Source organism: Triturus cristatus, chromosome 4_2 (assembly GCF_964204655.1).
Source record: "Triturus cristatus chromosome 4_2, aTriCri1.1, whole genome shotgun sequence".
In the NCBI taxonomy this organism is placed as follows: domain Eukaryota; kingdom Metazoa; phylum Chordata; class Amphibia; order Caudata; family Salamandridae; genus Triturus; species Triturus cristatus.
Genome location: NC_140586.1, coordinates 661,308,703 through 661,329,306, shown reverse-complemented (window position 1 = coordinate 661,329,306; position 20,604 = coordinate 661,308,703). Strand labels below are relative to the sequence as shown.

General features: G+C 42.7%; 1 protein-coding gene across 12 annotated transcripts in view; it reads left to right on the top strand.

The window, feature by feature from the left end:
- PATJ (PATJ crumbs cell polarity complex component) overlaps positions 1–20,604 on the top strand; it is a 1,359,209-nt gene that overhangs the window by 878,971 nt on the left and 459,634 nt on the right. For all 12 annotated transcript variants that reach the window (XM_085602445.1, XM_085602441.1, XM_085602446.1 and 9 more), the window contains one exon: positions 16,461–16,533. In XM_085602445.1, coding sequence (XP_085458571.1) covers positions 16,461–16,533 — 73 coding nt within the window. The remainder of the gene's footprint in view (positions 1–16,460; positions 16,534–20,604) is intronic.

Here is a 20,604-nt window from a genome sequence, read left to right as displayed (position 1 = left end):
TGTTTAAAAGGTGGTTTTGGCACCTGATTCTGTTGGGTAACAACCTGCTGCTGTCGCTGCGGTTGACCACTCACCTCATTCTGCACCTGTGGATTCAATGATGCATTTTCATTATTAGTACTTTGGGGAAATTTACCCTCGGATTTCCAATGCCCTACTCTACCGCAATTATGACATGGGAATTTCTTTTTGGCTTCTTCTATGTTAAAATTTCCCTTACCTTTTCCAGGAGTGAATTTTCTGGGGCCTGTATTATTCGCTTGTTCTGCTAACTGAGCTTCCTGTCTTTCTGCCACTTTTACTTGTGCCCACATAGCCTTCTCTTTTAATTTACGCTGTTTGGCTTCAATCTCATCACTGAAATATTTTGCATGTCTCAATACTTCATCTATTTTCTTATTTTGCCAATCTACAGTATGTTGCTTAATCATTTCACTAATTTCTGGACATAAACCATATACAAATCTGTATACAAAATGACTCAAATCCTTGTCACTCAAATTTTCATCACCACTGAACTGTTTAAAGGCCAAAAGTAATCGTTTGTAATATGCATGTACTGATTCCTTACTTTCCTGATGAGTTCTGTCAATTTTCACCCAATCATTTTCTTTGGGAGATACTTTATTTTTCAGAAAGGCAATAACCTGTTCATATTTCTTCATCACCTCTGGGTCAGGGGCTCCTGTCTTTGGATCCCTAGGGTATTCCTGTGTAGGCCAATTCATCATCAACTTACACTCTGTCCATAAATCTGCTGGTACTATTATGTCAAATAAACTATTCAGATCAATCCATAATACTTTAGATAACTTCACAAATCTGTCCACTTGCCTATACCTCTCAACGGGCTTTTCGCGTAGTCGAGGGAAATCATTTGTAAATGACAACAACTCTTGTCTAGTCCATGGAACATGTACATATCCTCCTCCTGGAATTTCTCTCATGGGGCATTCTGTTACTACCTTTTCCTTTTCTCTTACAGGGAAAGCTGCAAAAGTTTTATCTGAGGCATCATCTCGTTTTCGGTACCACCTGCTTCTCCATTTATCCACATCTCCCCATTTTCTCAGCCAGATAATTATTTCCTTGATCTGAGGTATTCAAATTTTCAATATCTTTTTCAGTAAAATCTATTCGATATGGTTTCTGTAAGGCCTTTACCTTTTCAATATCTATACCCATTTCATTTGCTACTTCTTCTAATCTTCCATGCAAATTTTTTGCTCTCCATGTTACACTTTTGCACAAAAACAGTAGCTCCTCATCCTGGTAGGTTTTTAACTTTTCTGTGGGGATAGTTTCTATTCTTCCAGTACCATTCGCCACATCTATTGATTGGGATTCTTTGTCTTTTCTCTGCAAGCTTCTCAACCATTCGCTCAATTCCTCTGAAGATGGGCCTACTGGTTTCTCTACATTACTTTGTTGTAAGTCCCTTTGAGTCTCTAATACTGATTCCATTGTCATTGTATGTCTTTCTGCTATATTTGAACCTAAAAATGGGTTATTCGAAGCATTTGGCTCGATCGTACTCATTGTCTGTCTCCATGGATTTTCATTTAGGCTCTGCTTTGGCTTATAAGGAACTGTTAAACAATGTTCACTATCTTTCTGTTTATCCAAAATAGTCATCACAGGGCCTATAGTCTCTGGAACAGTCACAGCTTCTAAATTTTTGGTCAGTTCTCTTATCTTTTCAGTTAATTCTAAAGTTGTTTTTTGCTAATTCTGCCGAATTTTTACCACTCATTTTATCATCTGATTATCTCTCTATCTCTCCATGGAATTATTTTTCCCTAATTCTTGGGGTACTGGTTCAGTCTTAATGATTCGCAAAGTTTCTCTCATTGGGGCACTTGGTGTCAACATTTCAGATTCTGGTTGATACGGAGGTGGATTTTTATAAAACATGTCATCAAGAACATCGTCCTCCGATTCATACACTCCATACCCTCTTGGTTCTATATTATGTCTCTTTTCCGTACATTTTCTACCTCCAATTTCTTCAACGTTTCTTACAGGAAACAATCCATCAATCATACTTGTATTCCGCCACCTTCTCATTCTTTCATCAGGAGTGTCATGCCCGTATCTTCCAAACATGTACTTATACCTTCCGCCACTCCTCTGTCTTTCTCTGTCATGCATCTCATATTCCCATTCTGTCAGTGCTTCAAACTGTGTTGGCCTTGGTCTTGGTTCTAGATTCATCATTTTCTCTCTCAAATTTCTCAAAACCGCAAAATTAAACGAACCATGCTCTGGAAATGCCAAAACTCCATCATTCTTTGTATATTTCACCCAGTTATCCAACCAAATACAAGTATGATATCCGTAGTTCGCAAGCATAAAGGATGCAGGGGTTTTCGGTGGGGGAAGCAACCGTCCCTCCCTAGTCACAATCGGTTTGTCCTTTTTAAATAATTTCTTGATCTTCCCAAACCAGGAATTTTTCTTCTTTTCAGGTGGATCGTAATACATCATTTTGTCTTTCATGTATCGCTAGTCCTTTCCTTATGACTGTTCTGTTATTTTAACCAATCGTAGCGCGACTCACACTAACGCACCAATCCGGAGCATCAACGTCACCTCTTCAATTCTCCAATCCCAGCGCGTCTCACACCAACGCACCAATCAGCGGCGTCTACGTCACCCTTCAATTCTCCAATCCTAGTTGGAGACCCAATGCTCCTGAGAAATAAAACCAGAGTTTCACAATTAACCCGAATGCCTTTTCATCAATGCACTTTCACACGGAAAAATGTAGTTCATTCACACACAATTCTGTCTTTCCCGAGAACAGCGAACAGTCTGTCCTACTACAGAATTATGACATACGTTAATAAAGTAGCACTTCCCTCTACTTTATCCTTCTAAAAAGCTTAGGGAACACCTATTAACTTTCCAGTGATAAGCGTTATCAGAGCTCCTTCTGGGCTCCTGGTACCTAAGACCAAAATTTCACAGGTGACCTTCGCTACCATACACTTCTTTCATACAGGAAATGTTTCTAATGGCAACACACGGCGATGTTACCGAATCACACCCAGACAATGCGTCGTGCAACTTCAATCGTTACACGTTTCCCCTGTGTAACTACAGGGCAACAACAATTCTGTCTTTCCCGAGAGCAGCGCTTACCTCTGCTCTACTACGGAACTTTTACAAACTTCTGACTTCCTACATCCCAGAAGCCGTGCAAACAACATAGAACCTGACACGACTCAACATAGAGTGTTAATACATAAAACAATACTTTCCAATAATCAATAAGCTATTTACAGGCAATACTCACCAAACCAAAACAATAAAAACCATAACTCCGCTACCAGAAAAACTGATGCAGCGCGGAAACTTGGGTAACGGGGAAACAGGACAAGACCCGTACCTAATATCCTCCCTTCGTCACAGACCAAATATCACATTAACACATTCACTCCTACAATCATTGGTGGGGCCCATAACACCAACATTCACACTTCACTTCTCATTGGCCTCTACTTACAGGAGATATAAATGTTCCAAGCGCTGACATGAAAGGAATACCTTATAACCTATAGAGAAAAATTTATTTACACATTTATACACTAATATCCTTACCCCTACAGATCTGAATCCTAAGCATTAAGATACTCCTCCCACGTGATCAATGGATCATTTAGTTGGATTAGTATGGTGATTTAGACCAGCTAAAACCCACCTTTCGGATTTAATCTATCCTCCTTTAATAAATGACAAAACACATTTGCTCGTTAATCAATAGTTGTTTAATTATAGCAAGAAATTTAGTTTCATTATTAAATTTTATTAAGTCGCAGAACATCATATTTACCTAATCTGGCTATTAGTCGTCCTCTAAGTCATCAAATGTAGTCGTCAATCAGTCGGAATTCGAAAGTTCTTCATGCGGCACGCTACAGTCCGAAAGATGGACAAGGACCAGAGACGTGCAAGCATCTATCAGTGCCCATAAATTTTATAAAGTTCGCAGTTCATCAAGGAAATGGGCAGCATTCAGTCTGTCAAAGGTTTCGGAACGCAGCAGTCACGTAGCGTCACCGTCGTCTCCGTCAGCAAAAGGAAATGATATATAAGGAAGCATGAATCTTTCTCTCTATTCTACCGTCATTTTTATAATAAAAGTAATGTCAAGATGTTACATTTTACAAAATTTGGGCTTATCCCATTGGTCGGTTAGGATCGTCCGGTGAGGTTTCAAACAGTTCAGGAGGTTATGTCATCAAACATGATCTTTCCGGTTCCTTGTGTCTGTCGATTGTTAGTGTACTTGGCAGGCTTCCCATCGTGGCCTTGCTTGGGTACAGCGAGACTAGGGTCATGTCGAGGCCATAGGAACAAGTTGTAGCGCAGGCGCACTTCGCCCAAAACCTCGTGGAATGGTGGCCATCGCGTCGTGTTAAGTCGGCAGCCATCTTTGCTTTAGGCCCAAAGGACAACTTAAGCGAAACAAACACAAAAGAGTAATTGATACATAGAAACAATAAGTAAAATGTTAAACCCTCACTAATTCCCCTATGTGCTTGTAATTATCTAGCGTATAGTGACATTCAAAGCATTCATATTCACCCATTGATGTCATCTGGTGCGACATTACGAAAACATCACAAAAGCCACATTTATCATGCAGTATTCTATTTACTACATATACTACTGTTGCGTACGTATTTTTAGTAGTAACAATTATTCAGCCATGCAAAATGCAAATCCCACGTATATTTCGTATATTAATAAGGTTGATTAATTATCATGCAAACACATTAATAGTATTATAATTAATAGATTATTCTAGTTAGTATAGGCATGCAGATTAGGGGGGTATACAAAATTTTGTACTACCCGCTCCATCACTATGTCCGCTGTACCTGCAGAACAGCTCTTCTAATGTCAGTCGTTCTAGGGTCTGCACGCTACAACTGTATTTCATGAGCTGGTTCTCACCTTACTCTCCAAGCTGCCTGGTTGGGCAGTCCTATGCTCTTTTTTTAGCTCCGCCACCTTATTGTCTCTGTTGCTATTGGCTCTGTGCATGTTTCAGCGATGGCCCGCATCAACGTGCCCTGCTCGCCCCTACCCCGCCCCCTCACCTACTTTTTGGTGCCTGGGTGGGCTCTTGGCGTATTTCTTGTTCCTGCCTGTCCTTCTAGGACATTGTTCAGTTTCTACCTCTTGCCATTTGGTTCCTGGCGATAACTGCACCGGCCTTCCTTCCATGGGCTAGCCTGGCAGCCTCTGGTATAGTTGCACCACTTCATGTTTTTCCCCAATCTTTGGTTGGTGTCCACATAGTGCACCTTTACGTTGAGGGTGGTCCTTCTTCCTCCTTTGTTCAGGACTCTCTCTCTGTCTGTTTGTTTGCTATATAGCTGGTGCCGTTTCTACATCTCCTACTTATACAGGTGTGGTGTAGCACCATTATGGCATTTATTTTGGGACGCCTTGCCTTCCGTTCTCTTTTGCTCTTCCGAGCTAATTGGGTTGGTGTCTGGTTGTCCTGCCACAGCCTTACCTATTGTCTGTCACTCTGTTGCCGGCTCCGTGCTCGAGCACTTCCTGTTATTCTGTCGCAGACCCTCCACCCCCCTGGGGGTATGGCTATGGTATCTATTCTAAGTTAAGGAATCTGTGGCTAGATGTCTCTATCAGATGTACGAGTTACTTACCTTTGGTAAGGATGTATCTGGTAGAGACATTGTCTAGCCACAGATTCCTTAACGACCACCCATCCTCCGCGCTCTGCGAGAACCTTGCCAGGTGGGCTTCTCCACTTGCCTTTCAGTTGCCATTGGTTTTCTTTCAAAGGTGCTCACATAGTTGCGCCCCTTTCTGAATTACCATATGCGGCTGCCTCCCTCCAAGGGGCTTTTTCCTGTAGGTGGTGCCTTTTCTTTCACTGTCATCAGGAGATTCTTCTTCTCCTTCTCCGGATGTCTTCCCTTCTGCCCACCTTCTCCATTAACTAGACGCTCTTGTCTCCTATATAGTCGTCTTCATTGACGATCTCTTCAGCTCTGTTTCACACTTCCATTGTTATAAGGGAAGATACCTTCTTCAAGTACATTGCTGTACTTTCTATAGGGAAGATACCTTCTTACAGTACAGTACATTGCAGTTCTTTCTGTGCTCCATCCTTGTTGGAAGGTACAGTTCTACATGGTAATACCATTCACAGTTCTACATGGTAATGACAGTCTATTCTTTGGTCTGTTGAGATATTCTTCCCTTCTTTGGGAAGGACCTACTCTTCGCTATGCGGGGTTCTTTCCAACAGCGTAGCTTTGTCTTTTATGATGGTGTTTTGCACCATCCGCCTTATTTATTTTGCAGATTTTTCATCCTTCGCACACTGTTCCCATACTTTCACAGTTTTTGTTGGTGGCTCCGCGTTGTGCCGCGGAAAGGTTTCTCCGAAGAATGCTGTTGTCAGCTCGCCGGGAGAGACTTGTATGACCTCGCTGACGTCGAGAAAGTGGACGACGTCAGGGCGGGGTCGTGTGGCCCCGTCCTCCGACACGCAGAGGTGCTGCTGCAAAGACTTTTCCGGATCCAGTCTGATGCCTGGGGATATTCTAAGTTAAGGAATCTGCAGCTAGACAACGTCTCTACCAGATACATCGTTACCGAAGGTAAGTAACTCGTACTTCAATGCAGTTCTTATGCGAAAATCCTGTCAATTTGTGAAAAACATTCTCTACATCCTATGAAGTAATTACTTCATTTGTTTCCTTCAGTCTATATTTGCAAGTAGTGTGTGTTTTCCACCATCGAGTATTAACAAAAGTATGGTAATTTCAGGCGAATTCTGTGTCACCACACCCCGCTACAAGGTCGGTGAACTCGCTCTAAATGTTGTGGCTAATACTAAACTATCATCCTGCAGAAGGGTAATTCTGTTACTTTTTCCACTGGTCTAGGGTGCCATTAGTATTACTTAAGTCATTGTTTGGGTCACTTGTCCCTTTGAAGAGTCAAGGAAGGGCTTAAACTGGAATGAGGGAAATTATTTCTCAAATCGGCTTGTAGACCAAACTAGTCCTTGAGACTCAGCCATGGCCTCATTCTGCTATGTATAAGTCCCCATATATTAAATGGAGACAAGCTTTTTGAGGTCTTATGCTGTGATCAACGTGTTTTTTTTTGTTTTGTGGCCCTCTGCTTTTCTATGTTTTCTATATTTTGATGATCTTTCTCATAGAATTCTGTTTTCAGTGTGATAGCGCAATGTCCCCTTTTATTGTCAGTACTTTTTTGTAGTCCCAGAAGGACCTACATCCTGTTTCCTCTCCTAAGATTTGAATTTTTGGTTGAGTAAGTTTAAGCTGGCTTTAACTGTTTAATAATCACCACTGTTGTCATCAGCTTGCATTTCACCACCACCTTTAGGCCACTTAAGACCACCATACCCAAAGGCTCCTTGTTTGATTGATATCTTTGTAATCCTTGATCTGTTCCTTTGTTGTTGAACAATTAGCTATACCATAATGAGATAAGTTATCATCTGTCCGCCTATTTCTTCTGCAAACATTTCTAGCAGTCTATCATAGGCATCCAATAATGTTTATCCCTTGAATCAACTGACAAAATTGCAAGGAGGAATGGATGAATGGTCACACTCTTGCCTGATTTGCCCACTGCACTGACTAATTCCAGTCAGTGGACAGAGTTCCACTTTTGATTCAAACCCTGTAGTGTAGCTCTGTTGCCAGAGTGAAAGGATTCATTACTGTTTCTTCCAAGATCGTAATGACAAGTGTGATGTACGCAGTTTAAAATATTCTTCTCCTGTATAGAATCAAACACTAGATGTCTTGAACTAGACTCAAAACATAAGATCTTTTTTATTGTCATACCCCCAACCTAATATGCTTCTTTTCCAATCTTTGCTGGAGAACGGCTGCCACTGCAGTTGCTGCCTTTTTCTTGATTACCCCAAGATCACAGCTAATGAGATAAACTGGCTGAAGGCAAACATATAAAAATATTTTTTTTAGTTCTAAAATAAAATGTGAGTGAAATACCTTTCAAGGCTTTCGTTCTGTAGGTGACTTTCAATATGGCCGATGGGTGTTCTCATTTGTTGCATATATTCATATGTAGTTTCTAGACACTATATTAGCACTTCCCGGCTAGAATCATCAAGCCGTATGCACAGTTTACTCTTCAGGAACCAGACTTGAACAAGCCTTCTGCATGAGAAAGTTGATGTAATAGCCTTACTCACTGCATTTCATTTAATCCAGCTGCATCCAGAGAGGAAAGTATAAAGTGTTAAATAAAGAAAGTTGCATGGTGGTTTATGCTAGATCTGATCATGACCATGAATCTGGTCCTGCAACTCAATTTCAAGACATTGCATCCGTCCATGACTGGCGTACCTCTCATCCTCATCGTTACATCTACGCCACTCTCACTCATGGACATAAACCCAAAATCATTTGTGATCCCTAAATACTAGATCACTCTTCCACCTACTTCCCAGCAGCATTTACCTTCAAACAGCTCCTCACTCTTTAAACGATGCTCTAGCTAAAATGGTGAAAACTAGTACGACATTCATGCATTGGCTCCCCACTCTTGCAGGCCAGCATAGTTCCTTCCTGACGTTTTGACTTATAAGTGCACCTGCAGCTCTTGGAGCAAGATACGGCCCACCTTAGTCCAAACCCCCCTTAAACAGGCCCAGACAACCTTCAATAAAGCTACCTTAATGCCAAAATATCCTACCTGACCATCCCAACCTACTAAGAGCTTATCTTTTGACCTAACAACATTTACATCAATGTGCTAGTAGGCATGCAGTATCTTAGGGCCATATGTATGAAATGAGTTAAAGGACCGAATCCCAATTTTGGGACTTCAAGAAAAGCTAAATTGTAATAACATTTATATAGCCCTCATTGCCCCTGATGAGGCGTTGAAAAACGTTTTCGGCGAGTAGCACGCTTCTCCGAAACCCAAAAAGGATTAGTGGTGAATTAGTATATAGAAATATGAAATTAATTTGAGCGGTGAACATGTTAGTCTGTTATTTGGACTTAAAAGGATAGTGGAGGGATTGAAGAGGGAAGGGTTCTGCATTTATATAGTGCTTGCTACCCCATATGGGGTGTTGAAGCGCTTTTCGGCAGGTAGCACGCTACTCCAGAACCCAAGCAGGATTAATGGGAAAATTAGTATAGGGGAATATGAAAGTAATTTGAGCGGTGGGCATGCGAGTTTGTCATTTGAATTGAAAAAGGATAGTGGAGGGATAGAAGAGGGAAGAGCAGGGCTGGACTGACTGTAGCAGGCATCGGGCATTTCCCCAGGAGGCTGCAAGGGTGGGGGCCGCTTTTACAGTGCTGCAATATTGGCCCCCATTTACAAAAGCAGTAGTGCTTCATACTTGTTCCCCCCTTCCCCCACTACTCTCCCCCACCGCAAGGGGCTGGTCCGACAAAATTGCCCGGGCTGCTTTGGGTTCCCAGTCCAGCCCTGGGGAAGGGTTTGCATTTACATAGCACTTGCTACCCCTGATGAGGGGTTGAAGCGCTTTTCGGCAGGAAGCAATCTACCCCCGAACCTCTGGAACTTCAATTAAAACTTTGTCACCACCATAGGCAAGAGCCGACAAATAAGGTTTCGCATTGTCTATAAGAGAAACGGTCCCTCCTAATGATAATCTTTTTAAACATATTGGTATTGAACTCAACGTGATGTTTTGAAAGCTTCAGCTCAAGGCACACAAAACATTACAGAAGCATAAATCTAAAATCATGTTAAATAAAACTAAGTTGGAATCTGCCAAAAGTAAATCAGTGATGTTGTTTAACATAACGTGCATTTGTAAAGCGCATGTTCACCCAGACGGGTATCTTGGCGCTGAATAACAGATGCTTATTGTTACCCAACACAATGGAACTCATTTTATCGCCCTCCGAAGGATGAAAGCTGAGTGGACTCGCCGGGATATGAACCTGTGACCATGAGGTGAAACACAAGCCACCATAGTTAATGTTTAGGTTTATGATGCCTCCAGGAAGCTAGTGCAAGACATTTCAGAACACTGCCTCATGATCTTCAAGCACCTTCCTTGTCTTATTGATTGTGAATTAACTTTCAGGTAGTCTGTCACTTATGAGAGCTTGAAAGCCCCTCTCTTCTGAAAAGCTCCACTTGCCTCAAAAACATATATAACTCAGATTGAACGCAGTTAAACTTAGTTGGCAACTCCTGAACCTACTATTTTTTTTTCTTTTTGCTGCTGCTTCTTGAATTGGAGCGACAAGGTTTACCTAAAAAATTCTAGCCAATTTCTTTGCAATAAGACTTACAAAAGCGCTGCAGATGCTCGGACCCATGGTTCATCATTATATCACCCCCGGTGTTATCTCTATTGGTAACCTCTTTAGGATCATTTCTAGTTCTAGTTAAAAACAGGCTGCTATCACAACGAATTTCCCTTTGTTACAGGACGTCTTTGTATAACCCATGATATGCATTTCTCCAACCACACTGTAACTAAGCGTGCATTTAAATGTGCCAAAAAGCAAGAACTTGTAAGAGCATTTAACGGTTAATAATGTACCTTTTTGCCTTTTCTGTGTTTCTGATTACAAGGTCATTATGCATATCAAAGAGTCCAATTCGATGAAGATAGAAAACAATATCCAGACAATGTCCCAGAGCTACTGTTTTGTCATAGGTTTTCCAAAATGCAGTCAATGCACCTTCCCTGTCCCCAATTTGCCTTTCCTAATGTACAAAGACATGTATGCGGTTGCAAAATGCGATTTCTACCCTCTAGAAATTGATTTTTGAATGTAACAGAATAGGAGATCGCTAATACGGATTTCCTTTTTGCGATTTCCTAAGCACTTGTACTAACATTTCCTAAATGCTTAATGGGCATTTAGGAAATTCTATTACCATCGGATCCAATCTGATGGTAACCATGTGCAATTTAAAAAAAAAATGCTTTTTTGTAAAGTGCCCTGAGAGCATTGAAGTACTGTGCATGAGCACCACGTGTATTTGATTGTAATTTAAGGTGGTGCCATAGGTACCAATTGTTTTGCATTTCCTATAGTGCGGTTTCCTTATAGCGATTGCAACACCATAGGAATCGCTAATAGGAAATCTGAATATTTGCACATTTCATTTTGGATTTCTTAAATAGTGATTTCATGGGATTCGCTATTTAGGAAATGCAAAATGGAAAGATGCGGCTGCGGGCGGCTAGATGGTCAGCAGGTCAAACTACCCTGAGGCCCTGGATGCTGACGGGGCTTACTCCCATTTGTTTTTCTCCGATTAAAGGCCGACTAGAGCCGGGCTAGGTTGGATTTACCTGATACGGCCCTGTGTGGCTACCTCTTTGCGTTTCAGCTTTTTGCACTTTGTGCCGCTCCTGTTCCTGGCTATGCGGCAATGCCCGTCGGCCTCGCCTCTTCCTGTTCAAAGAAATGCGGTCCTCAGTGAGGACAGACCTCCTAATAAGCCATCTTGCTTGCCTCGGGCTGTCCTGGTTTACATCGGGAACTTTATTCTTCGTCAGTGGATTTACTGTGCTTCAACTCCCAAGATGCCAACTAAAGCCTGTGGGGTGGATTTCTTTGTTCGGTCTGACTTTTGTCATGAAATGGTGGTGGGGCGCTGGCAGCTTCATGAGCCTATTCCAGCCTTTCTTTGGCTGAGAGCCATTATCTCCCTTATGGATCCGGCATCACTGAGAATACGAAAGGAGGGCCATACCTTCTATTGCTATGAAGGAATGAATGTCCTGGAGTTGATAACTAAGTGGCAGCCAGTCAAAAGAGATGCTATGGGCCTATTGTTATGAACAATTTTCCCCTTTCGTCTTTTCCTTTTTTCCTTTTTGTTTTCGCAAGTTTGGTGTCTTGTGTGCTTGGTCACTTTCCTCTGGTCTGGACTCAGACCATCATTCTAAACCATTACTAATCAGGTCAACATTGCAGCTTCTGGATTTATTTATTTTTAGATCTTACATAAGGATAGCTTTGACTAAGTATGTGAGACTTCATGTTACCAATACACTTTCATGCAGAAGAGTGAATTCTTGGTTAGTTACCCTCAGCCATTGACATTTAGAAACTACTGGTTAGTCTGCCCTTAAAGCCATGGCATTTGGTGAAAGAGTACTTGGGGTTTAAGTAGTTCTTTGTTGGAACTTCTTCCCTGTTCTGCACCTTCCATCTCCCCATCCCGCTGTCTCTGTGCTCCACCTACAAAGTGTAGAATTTGGACCTGATGCCACCCACTGCAGTCTCCTACGCTTTGGCACTGGCATTATTGCACTTTTGGCTTTGACAGTTTTTGTTCACAGGCATTGGCAAGTTTTTGTTCACAGGCATTGGCAAGCAAAGCCAAATCATTCCAAAATTGCCATTATGCATGGTCAAGCAGATACAGTGGCTATATTGTAATTGAATGTCTTCTTTTTTTTTAAACTCCTTTGCTATATGGCTACCGTCTTGCCTGGGAATACACAGTGGCATTAGGTGCAAAAAAAATCATAAAGTCAATGGATCCATGCCTGGTAGCAAAGGTGGGACGTATTTGCTTTGCCAGTGCTTGTTTTAGTTTTGTTTCTGTCATATTAAATCAAGTTAAAATTAGGGGTAGGTAAAGTTTTCCTCAAAATTCTAAAATATTGCATAGTGTACAGACTCCCAAAACAATGGAATGAGATATGGGTATATAAGCCCAGAAAACTCATTGACTATAGTGCTCATTATAGGTAGTTGGGAGAGAGACAACCTACCACAATGCATATCGAATGCCAGTAGCTGTGAGAAAACAGAGCACATGATTTGATTGCTGGTCGAAACCAGTCCCAGGATGCTTGTTTCCGGTCCGGGGAAGACCTGGCTTGGCAGGTCAGGTAAGACTGTTCCCATGAGGCACAGTGTCAAGACTGATTTGCATATGGCTGGGTCTGAACTGGGGTAGCGAAGTAAGATAAAGAATGATGTGTGACTGGGGGTGAGTGTCTGAAAAGTTTCAGCGCTCCGTCCATCATCTCCTTGTGTTTGACTAATTAAGGTGAATCATTGTGATTAGTGGAAGGAAAGAATCATAAACTATCCTCGGCGAAAAGGGTCAGAAAGTGATAAACATAAATGGGGCCTATTTACAAAGATAAATTTATACATGTATAAATCTACACTTACGGACACCCTTTGTAGTAAATTTACTATTTTTAGATATTCACTATTTCAGAGTGTAAATTTAATATAGCCTTATAGCCTGCCGTAGCGGGCTATACCGGCCATTAAAGGCCCGCTCCAGTGTTCGGCTCGGGCCTTTAACAAGGGAGCTGGACTTTAATGGCCGGCATAGCCCAGCTACGAAGGGCTATAAGGCTATTAGAACATTCTGCCACTAGAGGGCAGAATGTTCTAACAAATAAAACAAAGTCCTCTTGGAACCCGAGGGGCTTTAAAACCCCTCGGACTCCGAGCGGCCTTTGATCAAAAGCAACATTGGAATGTTGCTCTGCGGGCTTTTACCGGCCCGTAGAAGTATGGAGCACTCCATTGTATTAAATGGAGTGCTCCACATTCCAATGTTCTAATACAAAACATAGCCTTACATGTCCCCACACCCTGAAACCAGGGGATGGAGCCAACTTTACGACTGTAAAGGTACTACTAGTAATTTTTCACACATAAGCGGAGATCTCCATTTGGTACATTGATGTGAAATTTTCAAAAGTTAATGGAACTTTAAAAACAAAATAGGAAAAAATCTTATATTAATTATGAATGTAAATCAATTTTATAGATTTGTTTTAAATATTGAAAAAAATAACTGCTACAGTACTGTTAACTTATTTTTTAATCAAATATTTAATTAATTTAAATATATTAAATTAAACTTATTTTTTAAAGATTAATTAAAAATGTTTACCTAAATAAAATGTTTATATTTATTTACCTTAGTACAAATTAGTAAAAGTTATCTATGTAATAATTTAAGTTATTTAGATTGTTTTAAAAATGTGTTACATTTATCTTTAAATTAATATAATTATTACAATATTTTATGTGGATGCATAATTTGATAACATTAAATTTAATTTATACTAAGTTTTTTTAAAGCTGAAATAAATTAATGTATTTTAACATTGCATCCCATGGGGTGTTATTTAATGTCTCTGCCTCAATTATTTTGTATGAAAGCGTGTTGCTGCACCAGTGTTTGGCCATGTCTGGTTCTGTACTTACTCCAGCTCTAAACTGGAGTTTATGTACGACTGTTTTGGGACATTTTTGGCTTCAGTAAATATAGAAGTTTAATTTGTAAATAACAGTGGGCTTACTCATTTGTGGGTGGGTGTTGGTCCCTCCCTAAACTCTCCTTATTCCTCCCTAAACCACTCCCATTTTGTAGTTGGTATTCCCCATTTTCCAACCACTCCACCCCGTCCCTCCCAATTTCCAACAAAAACCTAGGCGTACATTTGCGGAAATCTCAGGACACAAAAGATAGTCGAGTCGGAGGCATAGACCTCCTCATGTAGGTTTGTGAATAGAATTTTGTAGTACATTAGTAGCACCATTGTAGTACTACTAAACATACTACAAAATACTCTTTGTGAATAGGCTCCCCTTCAAATAAGGAAAAATGTGGTGAGTACCGCCCAGGAGAACTGAGAACTGATTGGTAAGGCGACTAATTCTGGTCCATAACCAAACCATAATTCTGTTAGATTGATTATGTCCCAACATATCCACAATTTACCGGAGCGGAACTAAGGAGGACTGTTTGATCACCAGTGTGATACATGAAAGTGAGGAAATCTCAATGGCCACTGGGAGGTCAAGTATATGAGGCAAAAAATAATTGTGGCGATATTCAGAGACTGTAGCCGTTTCTTTCATTGTACCACTGCTTGCAGGATGCATGTGTGCATGCGCATACAGAGGTAAGATTCAGGGAACATAGTGTCATCCAGTATGGCGGAGCTTCTGGAGGAGAAGTCTAAAAAGCCAGGCATTGGAAAACATTCAATATGGCAGAAGAAATGATCCCTGTGAAAATAATCAGTATACTAATAAAAACAAATCCTAAATTATAGGGTTTTGGTATTTACTATTTGGTATTAGGTTGCACGTGGCAGTATTTTTCCTGTTATACCAGATTATTTTCTATTTTATGAAAAAATTGAATATTCTGAGATCAGTTCCCTAGAACGGGAAACATGTGGCACTACTATACCCCTTATTTTTAAATGCAAGACTCTGAATGATGTGACAATATAGCATCAAGTAACACAACCCGTCATATTAATTACCAGATGAGGTATTGCCACACTAAAATTACGGGCAACTCGTGATGAAGCCGGAACGCCAGCAGCCAGACTTTCCATCCTTTGGACAATAGCAATGATGCCACGTAAAATTGCAGCCTTAACTGCTGTTGGTGTTGAGTGCACGCGGGCATCGTTGTACTCGTGCGCTCTCACTGTGTGCTGCTTGGTGGGCACGAGCGGGACACCGTTGTGTCACGCTCGCGGGACACCGTTGTGCCACTCTCGTGCCCATTTCATAAGTAGCCTTTGTAGAGGTCTCTTGTTCCTCGTGGGAAAGAATGCTGTTTATTGAATGTCGGGTAAGGGGAGATAAGGAATGCATTGTAACGTATTTTCATTCTGCATCTGTCTTTCGGACCGGACGGTCTCCTGCATTAAACACGGACTTTCATTGCAACTTCTCGAGTCTCTTATTTCTTCACAGAGATTAATTTGTGGAAGGCTTTTCCTACAGTTGGGGCAGTGCTTAATTTGAGCTGGTGGCTTCCGGTGCTCAGCACCGGCACTTAATTGCCAGCAACGGTACCTATGACAGCTGCCACATGGTGGCGCTGTTCATGCAATTTAAAGATGAGCGAAAAAACAGTTGTTGGTTAGTTCAATATACCTTAAAATCAAAGTTTTAGGGGCCTCGAACATTCTGAATTATCACACTTTTAGCAGTGTGGTGGATAGTAGTTGTGTAAGTACTTTCACTGGTGGTGCTGACATGGGCAATGTGTGGTGCAAAGTTAGTGGCCTCCTGACGAAGGCCCTGGCACTTTTTTTTTTTATAACAAAGTAAGTAGTGTATCAAAATAAAACATTTATCGGGGTTCAAATGACTCATCAGGTCTGCGGACCGGTGCCACTGCACCTGCTGCACTCATTGTAGCTCCTCCCCTGCCTTTGGACCGCATTGCCGATATAAGGAGATCTGCTTTCTCACTGTGCATTGTCGAGTTGTGGGACAGTAACATACGTGTGCATGCATCCAGTGGGAGGTGTTACTATTTCTTATGTAAATATTTTTGCCTTAAGCATCCTTTAGGAAATGACGCAGTTGTCGCCAATCACTTTTAGCCATTTGTTTTAAATGTTTCCCTCAAAGCGTCTAATTCTCCCTTGTTTCGCATGTTGACAGAAATGAAGACGCCATTAACCAGATGGCGGTCACGCCGTACCCGGCACCTCCAAGCTCACAGTCTCCAAGCGAGGTAAGAGCCTTTCTCTATGCTTATCACTCCATGTCGTTGATCATAATTAGCCGGAAATGTCATTTCTGTCCGTCCTGCAGGTGGGATCCGTCCTGTGGCTGCAGGCAGCATCCATTGGGAATTGGAGTGCAGCAGACGATAACCGCCCCCCCCCCCCCCCCCCCCCCCCCTCCCCGGACCTAGGCAGATTACTGTGTTTTCAAAATCCATTTTAACTTCAGAAAAACACTTTAAATAATTCTGGTTCAATGGCCGAGGCCGCATGATTCAAGAGCTCGAGCAGCTCAAATTGCAGTCATCATCTGTCATCTTGTGCTTTCAGTGCTGGGTAATGAGTGTGTGGAGCATGGGGAGTGCAGTGTATCAAACCCGAACCGGCGAGTGATCAAAAGCCTGGCTGCCTCTCGCAGACACAGTTCGTGGAGGAAAGCAAACATGTCATTTGTAATCAAAACAACCGGCACTTTGCAGTAGCGCTGCTGGCCTTATTTATAACTGTTAAAGTGAGTAGATGTGAAATAGCATAGCTCAGTTAACTGAGTAAAAACATCTGAGGAGCGCCCATAGTTCTGGACCATAGTCATCTGATGCACCCCCAGAGCCTTTACAAAGTAACCTTCCCTGAAAAAGAGCACTGGTGTTGTTTTCAAAGTTCAATTTCCGATAGACTTCTAACCGCAGACTCCTCACCTTGTGAATCTCCCCAGGTGCCAGACTAGATCCAGAAACTTTCCAGCAATTCCCTCACGTTGACAGATGGCATTGTGCGTCTCTGTGTTGGAGCCATACACTCTGAATATGACGTTGAGCCCCTTTTTATGCGTCACTTCCACACTCTGATGTCAGTTCCTTTCTTTCCGTGCCTTCCGACGCTGATCCGGAGCTAGCAGTGTTGTTTTCTGATAGGCTTTTTCCCTCCGGAAAACTCTCTTTTCCTTCTAAACACTTCACAGTTTGCAGAATATGAGCACTAAAACAACAGATTTTATGATTTGCCGTGACTGCTACCGAAAGATGTTGGTGATGGACACCCACAACTTCTTCCTTTTGTTCCTCAGTACCTCATGACGTGGAGTCGTGTCCTTGCTGTGTGAAGATAAATCGCAAGCCACCTGCGTCCTTGACAGTAAGTTAGCCATCACCCAACTCCATAAGAAGAAGCGATCACGGTCGAGGACGCCGACTCACTGTCATTCCTGATGCCACTCACACTCTTGTTCCAAGTCAAAGTTGTGAAACTTGGGTAAGTCGGAGAGATCCCATAAGGAGCTTAAGAAGTCAAAGCATCGGTGTCTGTCCTTCCTCTACTCACACCATTCAAAGTCGCGTAACGACCCCTGTACCTCCTGCCTGCTGAGTCGTATTCCCACTCCCCCTGGAGAAGACTACGACAGCAGACGAACACTGCTAGCTCAGATAGTCCAAAACCTGCCAGAGCGCTGTTAGGTACTAGAGATCTGAGGTCGCTACCTTTTGGGACCACGCTGATGGACCCATCCCCAACTGCGCTTCCCGACCTTCGCCCGAGGTCAGCCTTCGAGCATGGCACCAGTGGCCCCAGCCTCAGCACAGCATCCAACACTTCTCTCAGTGCCTCGACCAACACCACTGGCCTGATCCTCAGCGCCGGTGCCGATGTCACAGGCGCTGGACATGGATCGAATAGTTTTATTGGATTCTGAAGCTCTGCCCCTACTTTGGACCACGTTAGCATGCCCATTCAAACCCAGACATATTCCACCAATATGATGACCATGATGGGAGACTATGGGGACGAAATGTATGAGGAGGAAAACATATTTGAGGACGTTAAGGATGCTAGTGGCCTGGACACCTCACCAGGCATTAGGTTATTCTCCCCAAACCCAGTCACGGCTACAGACGGCTTTGCCTTCTTTTCCACTGTGATCAGGCAGGCAGCATAAGTCTTAGACCTCAATCTTCCCATGCAAGAAGTAAAAACAAATGTCCTCACTGAGGTTGTGAGCCCAAATCGGATCAACCAAAACCTCTACTGTTTTTTAATGAACCCTCATTGATTTCCTGGTGGGCGCCTGGGCAAAACCAGGATTTTGCTGCCCAGTGAATGGCAAGAGGCAAGACAACAAAGCCCCGCTCCCAGAGGCCTGGATTTTGTTTCGGACAGCACCCCACCCTGGAGCGCTTAGTGATAGGGAATGTCAACCAGTCACCAGAATATCAATGCCACCCCTTTGACGTCGCCTGAACAAATGGAAACATTTGCAGAATACATATTTTCTAGTGCCACTGTTGCCTTAGGTCTGTCTTCACCTCTTGCTAGCTGTCCCAGAAGACATCAGGCTGAATTTACAGCATCTTATTTCTGATGGAGAAGACATAGCTAAATACAAAATACGTTCAGGTCTGGCCACTACTGACTGCCTGGGTAGGCAGTTGGAACCAGCGTTGTACTGCGGCGCCACGCAAGGATTGACTCCACAGGGTTTTCCTCTCATGTCCAGCAGGCCCTAATGTATATCCCCTTTGACGTCTCTAGGCTGTTTGGAGCGATGGCTAACTCGGTCTTGGAAAAATTTAAATAGAGCAAAGCCACCTCGTACACGATAGGCCTGGTTCAGCCTGCTCTGGAGCTCTTTCCACACAAGGCTTTGGTAGGACTTTCCTGCAGACGCAGTGGCAATATGTGTCTCAGAAGGCATAAGCCCCCAGTCCTTTTTTTTTTTTTTTAAAGAAACCTATTTTATTATGTAAATTGTTGCATAGCATTCGGCGCTCCCTATCTCAGGAAGCCATCATCACGTATCAGACCACAATATATTGTAATTGACATCTTGTTTACAATGTTCGTATATAAAATAATTATATAACAATAAACTTTTCCCATTATGAACTCCGCCCAATGTGCTGCAGCCATCTCATGTCCCCCATCTCTGACACTATCCAGCCACCCCAGAGAAGCCACGTAATGACTCTTCACACAGCCCTCTGTCCCGCATCCTCCGATATCCATGTCAAAGCATCATTTCCCCCTTGGCCTGTTGGCTTCAAACATAGGCCCCGGTATTCAGCCCATTTCTTCCAAATTTTCGCATGTTTCTGCGGGCACCACCAAGCCTTGAACACTGGTTGCTCCATGCCCATGCAAAAGTCCAGCCCCTTTTTCCAAGTAGATAATTTCGGTGCGGCCGTTGCCTTCCACATTTTTGCAATGTCCCTCTTAGCTAAGGTAAGCTCTAACAGTAAAAGGTGGCGTTTATACAGATTACCTCCACTTCCCTCCATAATATTTAGTATAATCAATCTCGATGATACGGGGATATCCCAGGCCAACACCTCCGAAAAACACGGCATGACGCCCTGCCAAAAAGCAGTGCCATATTGTGTATATAAAGGAGCCCTCCGCGTGTCCACATCACAGACACTCCGGTGATGCCACCAGTCCCGCGTTCCAAAGTCTCTGCCTTGTATAATAGTCCCGGTGCAGGTACTTGAACTGTATCAGGCACAGTCGAGTGGCTATCGCCGCCCCCGCGGGGTAACGAACGCCTCTGTCCAATCGTCTCCATCTAGCTGACCCAGGTACAGCGTCCACGCTTCTCTTAATGTATCTAGTGTAGTGGGGCTGTGAGTCACCACAGACTGATACATTTTGGCTATTTTATGTTCCCCTAGGGCCCCCATAATCACCTTCGCTTCAATTGGACTGTATTTGAGGAGGGCGTCTACCTCTGCAATACTGGGGGAGATAGCGTGTCTAAATTGAAGGTACCTAAAGAACTGAGTTTGAGACATGTCAAATTCTTTTTGGAGGTCCTGAAACGATTTCAGTGTTGAGCCTCTCATGACATCCTATAAAGTAGAAATTCCTATACTATCCCAACTCCGAAATCCCACCAGCTTAGTCAATTGTGGCAGTCTTCTATTATGCCACAGCAGGGTCTCCCCGGTTAGCCTACCCCACCATCCTATCCTTCGGAGAGATTGTTTCCACAGCCTAAACACCACCTGGGATGCGGGCAGAAGAGTTTGGAGCTTTGGACTTGAGTACAGAATAGTGTACTGGGTCAAGTCGCCCATCAGCCACCGCTC